Source organism: Leucopleurus acutus, assembly GCF_964270905.1.
Source record: "Leucopleurus acutus genome assembly, chromosome: 10".
Lineage (NCBI taxonomy): Eukaryota > Metazoa > Chordata > Mammalia > Artiodactyla > Delphinidae > Leucopleurus > Leucopleurus acutus.
This window is the reverse complement of record NC_139153.1, coordinates 49,429,614-49,445,388: the sequence shown is the minus strand read 5'-3', so window position 1 is coordinate 49,445,388 and position 15,775 is coordinate 49,429,614. Positions and strand designations below refer to the sequence as shown.

General features: G+C 48.0%; 1 protein-coding gene across 1 annotated transcript in view; it reads left to right on the top strand.

The window, feature by feature from the left end:
• TRANK1 (tetratricopeptide repeat and ankyrin repeat containing 1) overlaps nucleotides 1–15,548 on the top strand; it is an 82,156-nt gene extending 66,608 nt beyond the window's left edge. Inside the window, exons 22-25 of the mRNA XM_082848448.1 lie at nucleotides 5,568–5,713; nucleotides 8,905–11,954; nucleotides 13,036–13,134; nucleotides 14,156–15,548. Coding sequence (XP_082704574.1) covers nucleotides 5,568–5,713; nucleotides 8,905–11,954; nucleotides 13,036–13,134; nucleotides 14,156–14,256 — 3,396 coding nt within the window. The 3' untranslated portion in view covers nucleotides 14,257–15,548. The remainder of the gene's footprint in view (nucleotides 1–5,567; nucleotides 5,714–8,904; nucleotides 11,955–13,035; nucleotides 13,135–14,155) is intronic.
• Nucleotides 15,549–15,775: the final 227 nt, after the last annotated feature.

Here is a 15,775-nt window from a genome sequence, read left to right as displayed (position 1 = left end):
TACAGCATAATGATTCATTATATACATAAATTGCAAAATGATCACCGCAGTGTTTAGTTAATGTCCATCACCACACATAGTGATGATCTTTTTTCTTGTGATGAGAACATTTAAGATCGTTTTCATTTACGTGTGGAATCTAAAAAATAAAACAAATGAACAAAGATAACAAAACAGGAGCAGACTCACTGATACAGAGGACAAACCAGTGGTTACCAGAGAGGAGTGGAAGTAGGGGCAAAATAAGTGAAGAGGATTAAGAGGTGCAAACTACCAGGTGTAAAATAAATAAGTACAGGATGTAATGTACAGCACAGGGAATATAGCCAGTATTTCATAATAACTTTGTATAGCGTGTAATCTATAAAAATATCAAATAACTGTGTTGTATACCTGAAACTAATATAATATTGTAAGTGAACTATACTTTGATAAAAAATAATAAAACAAAAATAAATAAATATTTTAAAAGATCTACTTTCTTAGCAGCTTTCAAATACACGATACACTGTTATTAACTACAGTCACAATGCTGTACATAAAGCAGTTCATTTTTAAAATTTTAATTAAAAAATTTTTAAATTGAAGTATAGCTGATGTACAGTAATATGTAAGTTACAGGTGTACAATATAGTGGTTCACAATTTCTAAAGGTTATACTCCATTTATAGTTATTATAAGATATTGGCTATATTCCCCATGTTGTACAATATATCCTTGTAGCTTTTTTTAATATATATATATACTTTTTAAATTTTATTATTTAATTTATTTATTTTTGGCTGCATTAGGTCTTTGTTGCTGCCCGTGGGCCTTCTCTAGTTGCAGTGAGCGGGGGCTACTCTTCGTTGCAGTGCGCAGTCTTCTCATTGTGGTCGCTTCTCTTGTTGCAGAGCACAGGCTCTAGGCGCCTGGCCTTCAGCAGTTGTGGCACGAGGGCTCTAGAGCAGAGGTTCAGTAGTTGTGGCGCACAGGCTTACTTGTTCCACAGCACGTGGGATCCTCCCAGACCAGGGCTCAAACCCGTGTCCCATGCATTGGCAGGCAGACTCTTAACCACTGCGCCACCAGGGAAGCCCCTATCCTTGAAGCGTATTTATTTATTTATTTTGCGGTACACGGGCCCCTTACTGTTGTGGCCTCTCCCGTTGCGGAGCACAGGCTCCAGACGCACAGGCTCAGCGGCCATGGCTCACAGGCCTAGCCGCTCCGCAGCATGTGAGATCTTCCTGGACCGGGGCACGAACCCGTGTCCCCTGCATTGGCAGGCGGACTGAACCACTGCACCACCAGAGAAGCCCGAAGCTTATTTTTTACCTAATACTTTGTACCTCTTAATCCTCTACTTCTGTCTTGCCCCTCTCCCCCACTAGAGAACAAACCACTAGTTTGTTCTCTAAATCTGTGAGTCTCCTCCTTTAATGTTTTGTTCACTAGTTTGTTGTATTTTTTAGATTCCACGTACAAGTGATATCATACTGTATTTGTCTTTCTCTGTCTTTTTTCACTCAGCACAGTACTCTCCATCCATGTTACTGCAAATGGCTGAGCAGTATTCTTTTTTATGGCTGAGTAGTATTCCATTGTATATATGTACCACATCTTCTTTATCCGTTCCTTTGCTGATGGACACTTAGGTTGCTTCCATATCTTGGCTATCGTAAATAATACGAAGCAGTTCATTTTTACCGTATCCGTTGTGGTGTGTTGGATGTGGAACCATCTGGTCCTCACCACAGATGCTGCTGTAGGGTTCCTGGCTGCAGCTACTGCATTTCCTCCTGCGTCAGGTGTTATGACCGTCTAGTAGGGAGGGGGCTGTTCATGTCTGTATGTGAACTGGAGGGACTCCTGGACCCTCAGAGCACCCTGGGCATTGGGCTGGGTGGAGGTGGGACCTCCTGGGAAGTTTGAAGTGTGGCCCCAAGTCAGTGTCAGAGAAGATAAGGCCGTCCCAAGGCTGCCCTCCCTGCCCCATGTTTAGTATGGGACGTGACTAGTTAGCATGTGGGAGAAGGGGGTGGAATGGGGATTTCAGCGTGTGAAGGAAGTTTGGGTCATAAGATTCCAGGAACTAAAATGGTTTCTGAACTCTCCATGTTCCTTTGTCCCCCGGCCTCCATCTCTAAGGCACCCCCTTGGGCCCTAAGCAGTGACAGTGACAGGGGACAGGCCTGAACCTGTTGCTTTCCCCTCTTTGCCTGACAGCGCCCATCCTGGCTAAGCCAGAGCCCCCTTCCTTGTCTGCTCACCTTGCCTCCCCGAGGCCCGCCGAGCTCCACCTCTGAAAGCGGGGTGGGGCCCAGCAGGCCAGATGTCCGGCCGCGTTCCCTTCTCCAGGACCTCAGAGCCTTCAGGATATGGAGGCCGCCCTGGTCCTGGAGACACAGGCTGCTGGCCTTCCTCACGTCCCCAGGGTTGACCACCGGTGCCAGCTCCTTCCGCCTTCTCTCGCCAGCACATTCCAGTAGCTCTGAGCCCCAGCTGGGGAAGAGTCTGGTCCCTTTCTTTGCTCAGGCCCCTCCCTGGCAGGATTTTCAACCCTCAGACAGCATCAGACCTCTTGTGGTCATCCCACCAAACTAGCCAGCGTGATTCAAGTTGACCACCCTTTGCAAAATCCTTAGGCCACACCGCCTCCCTGTTCACAGTCCCCAGACGTGTGCTGACCCTGGAGAGAAGGGTTTGTGAAGCGGCTGTGGGAGCAGAAGGTTTCCTTGCAGGGATTCCTCTGCCTTGCCTGCTTCCTGCCTCTCCAGAGGTCAACACTGGTTTCCCTGGAAACCTCTCAGGGCCCTTGCTCTGGGCGGCAGGAGCCCAGAGACCCGGGGTGGGGGTGCCTGCTTAGAGCCAGCCCTCCTCTCTCTCGACCCAGTTGGGTGCATGCTTGCACCTAAGGGGGCCTGCGTTCACCCTGGGGCTTTTCTTCTGAGTCGTCAGCCTTGTCAAGGAGAGGTAAAGGTGGCTAGGTGTTATGGTTATGGGGTTTGATTGATGTGGGGCAATGGGTCTAGTAGCTCCCTGGTCTGTGAGGTCTCTGGACATAGAAGAACCTCACACCTGGATCTTGTTCGTATTTTGGCATTTCGTGTAGCTTGTTTTGTTAAATAAAACCCAGCAGAGATTTATTAGAGAGTCTGGCATATGCATTTTGTTTTGTTCCATTTTGATTCTGTTTTCTCTTTGGATGTCAGGTGCAGCCAGTCGAGTTAGGAAATGAAATATTCAACAAATAGGTAGCCCCCCGCTGCCCCCCGCAGTGTGTACCAGGCACTGTGGGCGCGTGGCAACCAACAGGCAGCAGAGCAGGGGCCTCTGCCTTTGTAGTGTTCCTTTCTAGTGTGGGAGAGAGGTGACAGAGCCAATAGGACAGAAGATGTCAGCGGGGATGAGGGCTGGGGGAGGGGAGAGGGGGTGTCAAGCGTTGCTGTTTTAGGTGCAGGCGGGGTCAGGGAGCTGACTTCTGCAGGGAGACCACGAGAACAGCTGCCTCCGGAGGACATGGCAGATAAAAGCCCCCAAGGTGGGAGCGTACGGGCGAGTTTGAAAAACAGCAAGGAAGCCAGTTTGGCCAAAGCAGAGTGAGTGGGGTCGAACTGGTAAAATGAGCCAGAGAGTGTGGCAGGAACAAATCAGGTAGGACCTTGTGGTCCATGGTAGGGACTGGATTTGTTCCGGGGTGAGGGGGAGCCAGTGGAAGGTTTTGATTGGAGGGGTGACATGAAGCGAATTATTGGGATGCTCTGTGGAGAGCTCTGTAGGCAGCAAAAGTAGAAGCGGAAAGGCCAGTTAGGAGGGGTGAACAGTGGCTTAGGCTGAGATGCTACGGCTTGGATTGCCTCCGTGGTGGAGGGGCTAGGAAGGGGTCCTGTCTGGGAAATGTTGGGAGAGCCAAGCCAACGCGATTAACTGATAAGCTGGACAGGAAACGTGAGAGGAAGAGGAGTGGAATATACTCTTCTGTTCACGTAAACCCACCATCGTTTTATATTCTTCATCCTCTTCCTCCTCATGGCCATTTCCATTCTCTTCTCATTGGCTGCCATTCCAATGCAGTTAATATATGTCCCCATCCACGTGCATAACCGAAGAATAAATAGTATTGTATTCTCTGTGCATATTTGTTTTAAGCTTATCTAAATAGCATCTTGTTCTGTTTGCTACTTTTTCCACCCTCTGCTATGGTGTTAAGGCCCAGCCAGGTGTCTGACCACTGTTCGTATTCCAGAATGGGCATCCAGTGCGTTTGACTTACCCATTTCCCTCGTGGTGAACATCCAAGTCGCCACCAACTCCCAGATGCCACACACAAGTATTATGACACAGCGCATGCCCTTCCAGTGCTGTGAACTGCTAGGAGTGGTTTTGCTGACCCCAGGGGGCGCATGTGTTTAATTTCACCAAGTGAAAGTTGAAAGCCACTTTGCTTTCCAGAGCAGCTGTACCACTCCGTGCATGAGGGGTCGTTGTGCCCCATATCCATGACCACGTTCAGAGGGTTCTGATTTTCTAATTTTTGCAGACCTCATGGATGTATCTCACTGTGGCTTTAATTTACATTTCTCTGGTTATTAGCAAGGTTGAGCATCTTCATTTATTTGTTAGTCATTTAAGTTCCCCCCACTGCAGACTGCCAGTTCATACCCTTTGCCTAGTTTTCTGGAAAGTCTTTTTCTTGTGTTTGCAGGAATCCGTTTTGTGTTCTAGACCTGTCCACTCTAGTACAGTAGCCAGTGGCCACATGTGGCAATTTATAATAACATTAACTAAATGAAATCAAAAATACAGTTCCTCGGTTACACTATCCACACATTTCCTGTGCTCACTATTCCCACGTGGCTAGTGGCTACCATATTGGATAAATAGATACAGAACATTTCTATCTTCACAGAAGGCTCTGTCTGACAGTGCTGGGCTAGATGTTAATGTTTGTCTTCTCTGTGTTAACTTTATTTGATGTGCTCTTTGTTGAACAGTTTTGATGTATAGCTGACCCTTGAACAGTGCAGGTATTGGGGCACTGACCCTTCGTGCAGCTGAAATTCCACATATAATTTATAGTTGTCCCTCCATATCCGAGGTTCCTCTGTACCCTTGGTTTCATATCAGGAATTCAACCAACTGCAGACCATGTCACACTGTAGCATTTATTATCGAAAAAAATCCTTGCATAAGTGGACCTGTGCAGGTCAAACCTGTGTTGTTCAAGGGTCAACTGTAATTAAATCCATCAATTTCTCCCCCAAAGTTCATGTGTTTTGAGTTTTGTTGAAGACTTTCTTTACCTCAAGGTCACAAAGATATTCTCATACATTCTCCTCCAATAGCTTTCTCACTTAGACCTTTAACCCATCTGGAGCTTCCATCTGTGTATGGTGTGAGGTTGGGATTTCACTTTATTTTTCTCCCTATAAAGCAGTAGTTTTCCTAAATTACCTATGTTTTAGTGTTTTTCACTAGATTCTAATAAATCGCAGACGTCCTCTTTATTATTCATGGTGTTGGTTTACTTTTAAGATGAAAAGTTATATTATAAATACTCTGAGTAAAATTTTACTCTGTCCTAGATAAGAGATGCCGCCTCCTTCTATAAGCGAAGCCAGTGCTACAAAGATGCTTTCAGATGCTTTGAGCAGATTCAGGAATTTGATCTAGCCCTTAAAATGTGCTGCCAAGAGGAACTTTTTGAAGAAGCTGCTGTGGCAGTGGAAAAGTAAGTGGTTTTATTCTCTTCCTTTCTCCCCCAGATCCCCCCAAGCCCTGCCCTCCTGTTGCTCCTTGAGTAGGTATTGTCTTGCTCTTCTGAAGTGACTTGACCAAGTCACCCTCCTTCCACTTGGGTGGTGACCTCCGTGCTGAGTCAAGAACTCCTTGAATACAGCGTCCTGGGGAGAGGGGGCAGAAGAAGATGACAGATGCGTTACGAGTGTCTATAACATGCCCAGCAATTTCGTGCTTAATGATAGTTCTGTCCTCTCCACCTTTACCTGCTGAGTTGACAATTTCACTGATGTGTGGATGGATAGAGGTCAGAGTACTAGTGGGCGGTCAGGATTCTGCTTCATCGTGGTTTACTGGCAGATGCCCAGCCAGGCCCTGATACATATGTGTATGATACGTATGATATGTATATACACATGCCCTCAGTTGTAGGACACACAAGTTTCATACATGGCCCGGTAGAGCCTCCTTGAGCCTTCAGCCTAACTGATGTTCCAAAGGTGAAGTGCAGATGGGTGGGGTTAATGGATGACAAGGAATCTAGAAACAGCATGTGGTTGATGCCTGTCGGAGGTCTTCCTGGTGGAGTGTAACAGCTAGAATTGTAGAGTCTGCTGTTCTGTATTTCTGCTCAACAGCTCCTGGAAAAGTAGGCTGTGGCTTAGTTCTGTATTTTCTTTGCTTTCTACCAAATTATACATGTGACAAAATGAACATGATTGACCAGGTGTTTGAAGTTTATATTAAAGTTAGCATTTATTAAAGTATATCATATATTTTTAAAAAGCATGTAATTTTCACAAAGTAAATACACTTGTGTAACCAACACCTAGATAAAGAAATTGAGTTTTATTTTTGGAAATGGAGAAGAAGGTGTCTAGTGTCAAGGTTGGTAATTGAGCATATTCCTTTATCCAGGTCTTTGGTTCCATTATGTGGAAGATATACACAGTGTGTATGTATTAGTCAGCTCAGGCTGCCATAATGAAATGCCATAGATCGGGTGGCTTAAACAACAGAAATTTATTGTATTTTCTCACAGTTTTGGAGGTTAGAAGTCCACGATCAAGGCTCCAGTCAATTGGATTACTGGTGGGAGCTCTCTTCCTGGCTTGCAGACAGCTGCCTTCTTGCTATGTCCTCACGTGGACTTCCCCTGGTGTTTAAGCATGGAGGGAGAGAGAGATTGTGGGCGACAGAGAGCTCCCTCTCTGGTGTCTCTTCTTTTTTTGTTTTTTCTTTTCTTTTTTCTTGTTTGGCCACATTGCGCGGCTTGTGAGATCTTAGTTCCCCGACCAGGGACTGAACCCGGGCCTCGGCAGTGAAAGCACAGAGTCCTAACCACTGGACCACCAGGGAATTCCCTGGTGTCTCTTCTTATTAGGACACTAATCCTATTAGATCAAGGCTCCACCCTTATGACCTCATTTAACCTTAATTACTCCCTTAGAAGCCTCATCTCCAAATACAACCACACTAAGGGTTAGGGCTTCAACATATGAATTTTAGGGGACACAAACTGTCATCCGTAACAGGGTGCCCCCTGTGACATTGATTGGGTGCTGTGTACGCTGAGTAATCAACCAGGCCAATTCCCTTGTGAGGCCATATGACAAAACCACCTGAGAGGGTTTTATTGTACTTTCAATTATTTAGTTAATCTGTTCTCACTTTTCCAGGAGAGCATTGAATAATCATAGATTTTCCCCAGAAACATTTTTTTGGGGTCTCTCATTATTTTGTTTATCTTTATCAGCTTTCCTGAGGTATTTAACTGACTCTTTTTAATGATATGTTGAGTTGAGATCTAATGTCATCAGTGTTAATTGGAGCCTCACACTTGATTTTTCTGTGTCTTTTGAATGCTCTGTATAGTGTATGTAGAATTCAATTGCTAACTGGCCTGACTCAAAACGTAATGAGGACATTTTAGATTTGAAAAGAAAATACCTAAGCAAATTTTCTTAGTTTAAGATTTTTTTTTTAACATCTTTATTGGGGTATAATTGCTTTACAATGGTGTGTTAGTTTCTGCTTTATAACAAAGTGAATCAGTTATACATATACACATGTTCCCATATGTAGTTCAAGATTTTTTTTTCCTTTGGCCATGCCGCGTGACATGAGGAAAATCTTAGTTCTCTGACCAGGGATCGAACCCAGGCCCCCTGCAGTGGAAGATGGAGTCTTAACCACTGGACCACCAGGGAGGTCCCAAAAAATTTTTAAACTTGCTGTAAATACCCCCTACTCCATCAGCCAAAGCTCACAAGAGAGGCTAATCCTCAGTTACACCCCTTCACAGAGGACCTGTTATACGAAGGGATCTGATATTTGTGGGATGACCCTGGGGCAGCAGGAGGTCCCTGGGCACCTCTCTGGTTGTGAGGAAATGTGTTTTGTCTCCTGTGAGAGTTCAAAAGTAAGCATGTTTCATTGGATTGGCCCAATGCCTTGAAATTTCGTATGTGGGGTATACTCACTTGGATCAGCAGAGTCAAGAGGAGCTTGACTTTGGGGACTTCGGGGCTTCATTCACCTCACACTAACTCAACCGCTTACATTCCTGGCAAAAGAGAAAAGTCACGGGTTGATTAATAAGAGGAAGATTGATGTAATGGCTGGTGTGTCTGCAGCCCCCATCTCCACTCTTTCTCATTAATCAGGTATCAGACTCAACAGGGTTGTGAATCCAAAGTGATTAGCAAGCTTTTATGCAAGTTTAAGGGATTTTTTTCAAGGATTATTTTGGCTATGCATAATTTCTGCCTTACAGATTGACTTTCCAGCGTAATTGCTACTTGCCTAGGTTGCAACTCCACTATATTTCTTTCTTTTTCTTTTTTGTTTATTTTTTCTTTTTTTGTTTTTTATTCTTTTTTTTTGGCTTTTGGGAGGGGTTTGTTCTTTTGCGTGTGTGTTTGTAGTATTTTTTCTTTTTCTGCAACTCCACTATATTTCATTAATTAAGCATACTATTGCTTGGTTCCTTCGAGGAATAAAGAATTAATTTTATCAGTGTAAAATGAAGCCTTGATAAAGATGCTGGATAACTTTAGGTCCTATTCTGCAGGTCCTATCTACAAGTGGTCATTTTATGATGAGTTGTTCTGTGCTGCATTTTGTAAAGTTTCTACTGGGTGGTACTGAGTTGACATTGGTGTTGTCTGTCTGTCATTGCAGGTATGAAGAAATGCTAAGGGCCAAGACCCATCCCATTCCCAAGCTCTCCTATTCAGCCAGCCAGTTTTACTTGGAAGCTGCAGCCAAGTACCTGAGCACGAATAAGATAAAGGAGATGATGGCTGTGCTCTCAAAGCTCGACACGGAAGACCAACTGGTGTTTCTGAAGTCTCGGAAGCGGCTTGCAGAGGCTGCCGACCTGCTCAACAGGGAAGGTCGGAGGGAAGAGGCCGCCCTGCTGATGAAGCAACATGGCTGCTTCTTAGAGGCTGCCAGGCTCACCGCTGACAAGGACTTCCAGGCCTCATGTCTGCTAGCAGCCGCCCGCCTCAACGTGGCCAGGGATTCCGATGTCGACCATACCAAGGCCATCCTCAGAGAAGCCCTGGACCTCTGCCATCAGACCAATCAGGCGTCTGGCATCGCCGAGGCCCACTTCCTGCAGGGGGTAATCCTGAGAGACTTTCCAAAGCTCAAGGACGCCTTCCTGATGTTTGACACCCTCAACCACTCGGCAGGGGCAGTGGAGGCGCTCTACGAAGCTGCCAGCCGCTGTGAGGCCCAGCCCGAGGATGTCCTGGCCCTGGCTCCGGCGGGCCTGGAGGTCCTTCTCAGTCTGGTCAGGGCCCTCAAAAGAGTGACCAACAACGCCGAGAAGGAGATGGTCAAGTCTTGCTTTGAGTTTTTTGGGATTTCGCAGGTGGATGCCAAGTACTGCCAGATAGCTCAGAACAACCCCGGACCCATATCAAGAATCATTTCTGATCTGGATTTGAACTTGAGAGAGAAGAAAACGAAAGAGCATTTCTTGATAATGACGGACCAGGTGAAATTAGCCTTAAACAAACACCTTCTGAGCAGGCTGTGTCAGATCACACGGAACCTGCTTGGGAAGACCTACCTGGGCGTCTGCACGAGGTTTATTGTGGGCTTAAAATGCGAGGATAGACACTGTGAAGATTTCCACAGGCCTTTGCGGCGTCATGAGGCCAAGCGTTTGGTTCAGACAAAAATACACCTGGTGGCGATCAGCGGATTGCTTTTGGAAGCCAAAAAAGTATTCCCTAAAGTCTTAGCTGAAGAACTTGAAGAAATCGATTATATTTTGTCTCCGGATAAATATGGCCTTTGCAAATCCCTGCTGAATGTCCTCTTCCCTAAGCATTTCCATCAGAGAGTATTGTCAGAAAACCCCATGGCATGCAAAGAAGTCCTGAAACCACGTTACAGATCCTTCTGGTCCTACAGGTCTGCCCTGAAAGAGTACATCCATGTCCTATTTCAAAACGAAAGGGCTCGAAGCCGCCGGGAGTCCACAGACCTGTGGCTGAGTGCCATGCAAGCTTTCCTTCTCTCTTCTAGCTACCCTGATGAGCTTGAAAAGCTGCTCCACCAGGAGGAGGACCAGTACAACCGGGAACTCAAAGCCGTCCAGACTGAAAAAGAGGAAAGGAGCACGGGGAGAGGCAGCAGGATGAAAGGAATAGAAGGGAAATTTGGCATGCTGACGCCCAACAAGGATGATGAGAGCGTGGAGAAGACCCACCTGTGCTTCATCCGGCTGCTGGAGGATTCCATCCACCAGTTCTACGTGTGCAGGAACCCAGAAGACTACAAGAGGCGCTTTTTCCGTTTCATGAACGTTGTTGTCAAGAGGTGCAAAGAGCCACTCATCCCCAGCATTGGGAACACGGTGGCCCTGCTGGAGTTCCAGTTCATCCACTGTGGGGCGGTTCTGGCCCGCCTCTGGAAGAACGCCATCCTGTGCCTCCCTAAGAGCTACATCGCACTGTTGCACTACTGGGAGTTCCTGTTCAGCAAGAAGGACCGGGAGCCTGGGGATGTGTTTGCCATCATTCAGGAATACAGACCCAAGGATGTGACCAGAGCCATTCAGAATTTCCAGTTCCACCTGTCCTACCTCGTCAAGGTGCTCTGCGGCCATGAGAACAAGAACTTCAATGTCCTGCTCGATGCCTTCAGTGAAATTGACTACCTGGTGTCCGGGGAGGCAGAGCGGACCCTGGTGCTGTGCTTGGTGATGCTTGTGAACACTGAGGGGGTGCTGCAGCCGTCATGCAGGCCTCTTCTGTCAAGCCACTTCCAGGAGATCGAGGCCAGGCTGCAGCTGATGAGCATGGACTTCCCGGGCCAGGTCCCCGAGAGGCTCCTCAGAGCGGTGAATCGGGTGCAGCTGGCGGTCAACGTGAAGTCTGTGGTGGAGGCGCTGCAGGACCTGCTCTTTGAGCGGGATGAAGAGTACCTGATGGACTGCCACTGGCAGTGGGACAGCGGGCACACCAAAGGGACCACTGTCCGAGGCCTCTACCACGAGGAGATCAGACTGAACCGCCTGTTCTCCGAGGACCCCATGGGCTACTTTGTCGAACCCGAGTGCGAGGTAGGTCAGGACGAGATGGAGGAGCTGGCCTTCGAAGACCGGGACCACCTCCTTGCCACCATCCTGTCGCAGAAGCAGCGGAAGGCCTCCATCCAGCGGAAGCTGCGGAGGGCGTACCTGGTGGTGTCCCTGTGCATCAGCTGGAGGAGGAGGGTGGGGGCCCAGGCCGAGCACTTCAGGGAGGAGGGCAGGGAACCCGGGGCTGGGAGCTTCAAAAAGGCCGATGTGGACAGGACCCAGTGTGACCTGTGTGGGGTGAAGTTCACCCGTGGGCCCGAGAACTATTTTGGCTCTGATCAGGCATTTGAGGGAGCGGCTCCTGAGGCTGTGGCCCTTTCCGGGGCCGAGCTGGAAGACGAGCAAGGTCGGGAGAGGAGCAGTGAGTCTTACGAGCAGCACATCCACCTGCAAAGCCACCAGAGGCAGCAAGCGGCCTACCAGAAGTACTCAGACTTTTTCCACAAGAAGGTGGACCCGGCTATTGATGAAGGCAAGCTGGTGGTGCAGGACATGGAGCAGAACGTGTGGGTCCGCAGCCACCTGGGCTCCAAAGAGCACAGCCACATGTTGCAGAGGAAGGTCCAGGAGAACATCAAGAAGGTCTCGGACATGGTGGAGGATCTCTACAGGCGGAAGGCCTGGGCTGGTGGTAAGGGCCCTCAGAAGTGGGGTGCAGATGGTGTCAGAACCTGGGCTTTGAGAACACATGTCCGACTCCAGTCCTTTGTAGTGATGTCTGACCTGGGGATGATGGAATCTTGGCATTAGCAGAAATACAAGTGAGGACCGTGCGTTCTCCAATTACAGCAAAGCCCCATTGTTTAGACCACCCCTCCCACAGTTAACAATATGTCATCATCTTGGGTCAGGATGGTTTCCCCTGGCACAACAGACAAGAAAAATGTTTGCTAACCAATTCTATGTAGAGCATAGAGGGGGAATGTTTCAAATCTTGAGGAAACTTTTTTTTTTTTTTTTTTTGGTGGTACGCGGGCCCCTCACCGCTGTGGCCTCTCCCGTTGCGGAGCACAGGCTCCGGACGCACAGGCTCAGTGGCCATGGCTCACGGGCCTAGCCGCTCCGCGGCATGTGGGATCCCCCCGGACCAGCTCACAAACCTGCGTCCCCTGCATCGGCAGGTGGACTCTCAACCACGGCGCCACCAGGGGAGCCCTTGAGGAAACTCTTTAAACGTCCCCTGATTCATTCATTCAGTGATTGTTTCTTGAGCACCTACTATGTGCTGAACTCTTCACTAAGATCTAGAGGTACGTAGCTGGTCTCTTCTTTTAGCAGGGTCCTCACATCATACCCAGTGTGAGCCTTTAATAAGAATTCTTATGTGGTCTGTGAATCAGATTTCCTCTGACATCCTTATTAGCTACATCTTAGCAATGTTGAGTGGAAGTTATGTATAAAATCAGTGAAATTCCATATTTTTAAATCATTCTAGAATTCAGACACTCTGGTTTAAGATAATCACAGTTTGAACAAAAGCTTCCTCGAAAGGCTTGCTACTGGCAGTGTCTCCAGACGGGCAGGACTGGTAATCAGGCTGGCATCTACTTGTGGTTTCTGCTCCTGGTGGCAGACAGTGGCCTTATGCTGCCCCTCTCCACAGGGGAAGCAGAGACGAGCTCCCAGGAGCTGGGGGCTTTGACTCTAGTACTGAGTGTCCTGGTCCCTACAGCCGCCCTTTCACTCAGAGCTCTCGTTCTTTGGTTCCCTAGCGGAGGAGGTCATGGCTCGGCTGATCAACGTCCTGATCCCGTCCGCCAGGGATGCGCGGGAGTGGCTGAGGAAAACAGAGCTGCGCTTGAAGGAAGAAGGTGAGGAGTCCTTCACCCCAGGGTGAGGCTCTGGGTCTTGTGGCCCTTGATTCTGCTGGCTCCCAGGTCAGTCTGAAGTAGGGCCGCCTGTGATGTGAGCAGTCACTGCCCCCAGTGACTCAGGTCAATAGTGATAGAGTGGCTGGGTTCCCCCATCTGACTGCGAGGGCTGTTATTCAGGGCTTGTGCCAGTTGCTTTTCCAAAAACGTTTGCCACTCATGAGCTGTTATCAGTGATGCTCTGTCACTACTCCCATGGTGGGCAAAGTGTTGCAAAGCCATCCCTAGATAAATGTTTGCCTGTGCAGACCATTCATGTAAGTCCATGAATATGTATTGAGTGTCTAGAATGTATCAGTACTGTTATGGGCTTGGGGATATAAAACAAATTTGTGAATAAAATCATTGGGGAAACTTGCATACATCTTCCTTCAGAGGGTTTAAGGCTGGTGTATAGTGAGTTGGGTTTCTTTCTTGACAGTCAGCCTTATCTTGCCGAGTTCTATTTGATCTGGAAAGTCTCCCCCTCTTGGGGAGACCTTATTTCTTCTTCCTCCCAGTATCTCACCTGCCCCAGATTGCCCTTCTGTGAGTCCTCATAATCCAGAGGCTGCTGGAAAATCCAGACCCCCGAGCTGGGGAAAACTGGAAAGGACTTGACACAAATGTCTGTGCCAATAAAAAATCTTTAGATTATAGTCACTTCTGGCACTATGACTTTTGTGATTGTTTCAAACAGGAGAATATAACTGGGATACCAGCTCAAGGCTGAGGTTGATTTTAGGCTTTGTTTGACAGATTTTTCGTTTAAAGGGCCTCTAAAATAAGGCCAGAGGAACTAGCCTGTAAAAGAACATTCTGGAGAAGGGTGTTTACTTTGGCTCTGCCTGGTCTTTTTTTTCTTTAATTCAAAACAACGATTGCAGAGACATCAGGTTTTACTAGGATGTTATATGTTGCAGTAGAGTGAAAAAGATCACCATTCTGCACTTCATTTCTGTTTTCTTTGCTTTTTAAACAGGTGTCGTTCAAGAAGATGATTACGAAAATGAAGTGGAAGACTTTGGTGAGCTCCGTCCCAGAAGGCGTTTTCGGAAGTGTGCAAAGCGGAGAAAGTTGTAACGTCCACCCGGCTGCTGCTTCCTAAACCTTCAGGACGTTCCATCCTGACTTAGAATCCCGAGTGCCGGGGCAGATGAGGAGAAGAAGATACGTTAGCATAAGAAGCGGCGGGAGGGGTCTGACAACGCCTTTGCTTTTCATTCTTGTCATTTCTCTCTCTGTGGTGGCTCAGGGTCTGACTGCTCCCTCAGAGCAGGGGCCTCTTAAGTGTTTTCCAAGTTCAAGTCCAGCAGTACTGGGTCCCCCTAAAAGAGGCTCAGGCGAGAGGAGTCATAGCTGGAGGGAACATTGGGATCCACCCCCCGAGGCCCCCGGGTTCTCTGGCTCATGATCACCATGACACTGGTCAGTAAGTAGCAGGGACATCCCTCACCTCAGAGTTACCACTGCCCTGGCCCGGGAACACTGCCCCCGGATCCTCTCATCTCTGTTCATGCTGCTGGCCACCCCCGACCCCAGGCCACACTCTGGTCATCTCTGAGCCCACCTGTGGCTTAATTCCTTCTGTTATATATGTTAGCCTTTTCTCTCGGTGGCAACGTTTCTGCCTGCCTTCCCCCCATTGTTTGAGACCATCCTCAGCTGCCCGTGCAAGTCGCGATTAGACTACCTCAGAACGTAGTCAAGCATTCCCCATTGTCTTCTGGGCAGCCAGCCTCAAGACCAGCCCCCTAGAATGAAAGGCTGGGGGATGTTGCCGGGAGTTCCCAGCCTGTCTCTCCAAGGTTGTCCCAACTCTACCTTGGCTCTGGTGCAGACGTTCCAAACAGTGTTTTGTATGTAGCCCTCTACGTCTGGTTTCCTTGGGTCTCCCTGGCAAGTTAGCTGTCCTAGCTTAGCTTGACGTCCCGATGAGTTTTCCCCCACTGAGCTCTCCACAGGAACACCAGGACCTGCAGAGCTGGAGGTTGGGGACAGATAGACAGAGGAGAACCAGCCTTGTGGTGCCCATCCAATAGGATTTGGCCATGAATCACTGCCCTGTGGCCAGCAGGTCTGGGAAGAAGAAGGGGCCGTGGGCCTGTTTGCAGGAGGCCGTGGCTGCCCACTGAGCCTTCGGTATGTCCCTTTCTGGAAGCTCTTCCGCCTCTCTCATGGTCACTTCCCTCCCTGTCCCCCACCCTTCAGCCCGGCCTGGTGCCAGAGGTCAGGCTCACACGGGTCCGTCGCTGTTTCATCGTCACCACAGAACCAGCCTTCTCCCCGTGCTGCTGCTGCTTTGGCTACTCTTTGTTTTTTTCTTCATTGTCTTTCTAAATGACTCTGTTTCCTTGAAATGTATGGTATCTAATTTTTATTAGTTTATAGTTCTAATTTTTATTCCAGGTGTTTTTATAAACTTTACTTGCCAGGAAAAAAAAAAACAAATCTTGCTGTATTATCACATTTTTATAAAGTTAAATCATTTCTCTTACATTTCTCTCCACTTGTTTATTTCTCATCTCTACTTCGAGAGTAAAGGGGTAAATCGTGGAGCAGATTCTTTCTGGTCAGCTGGTGAACAGAAGCTTGCCGTGTC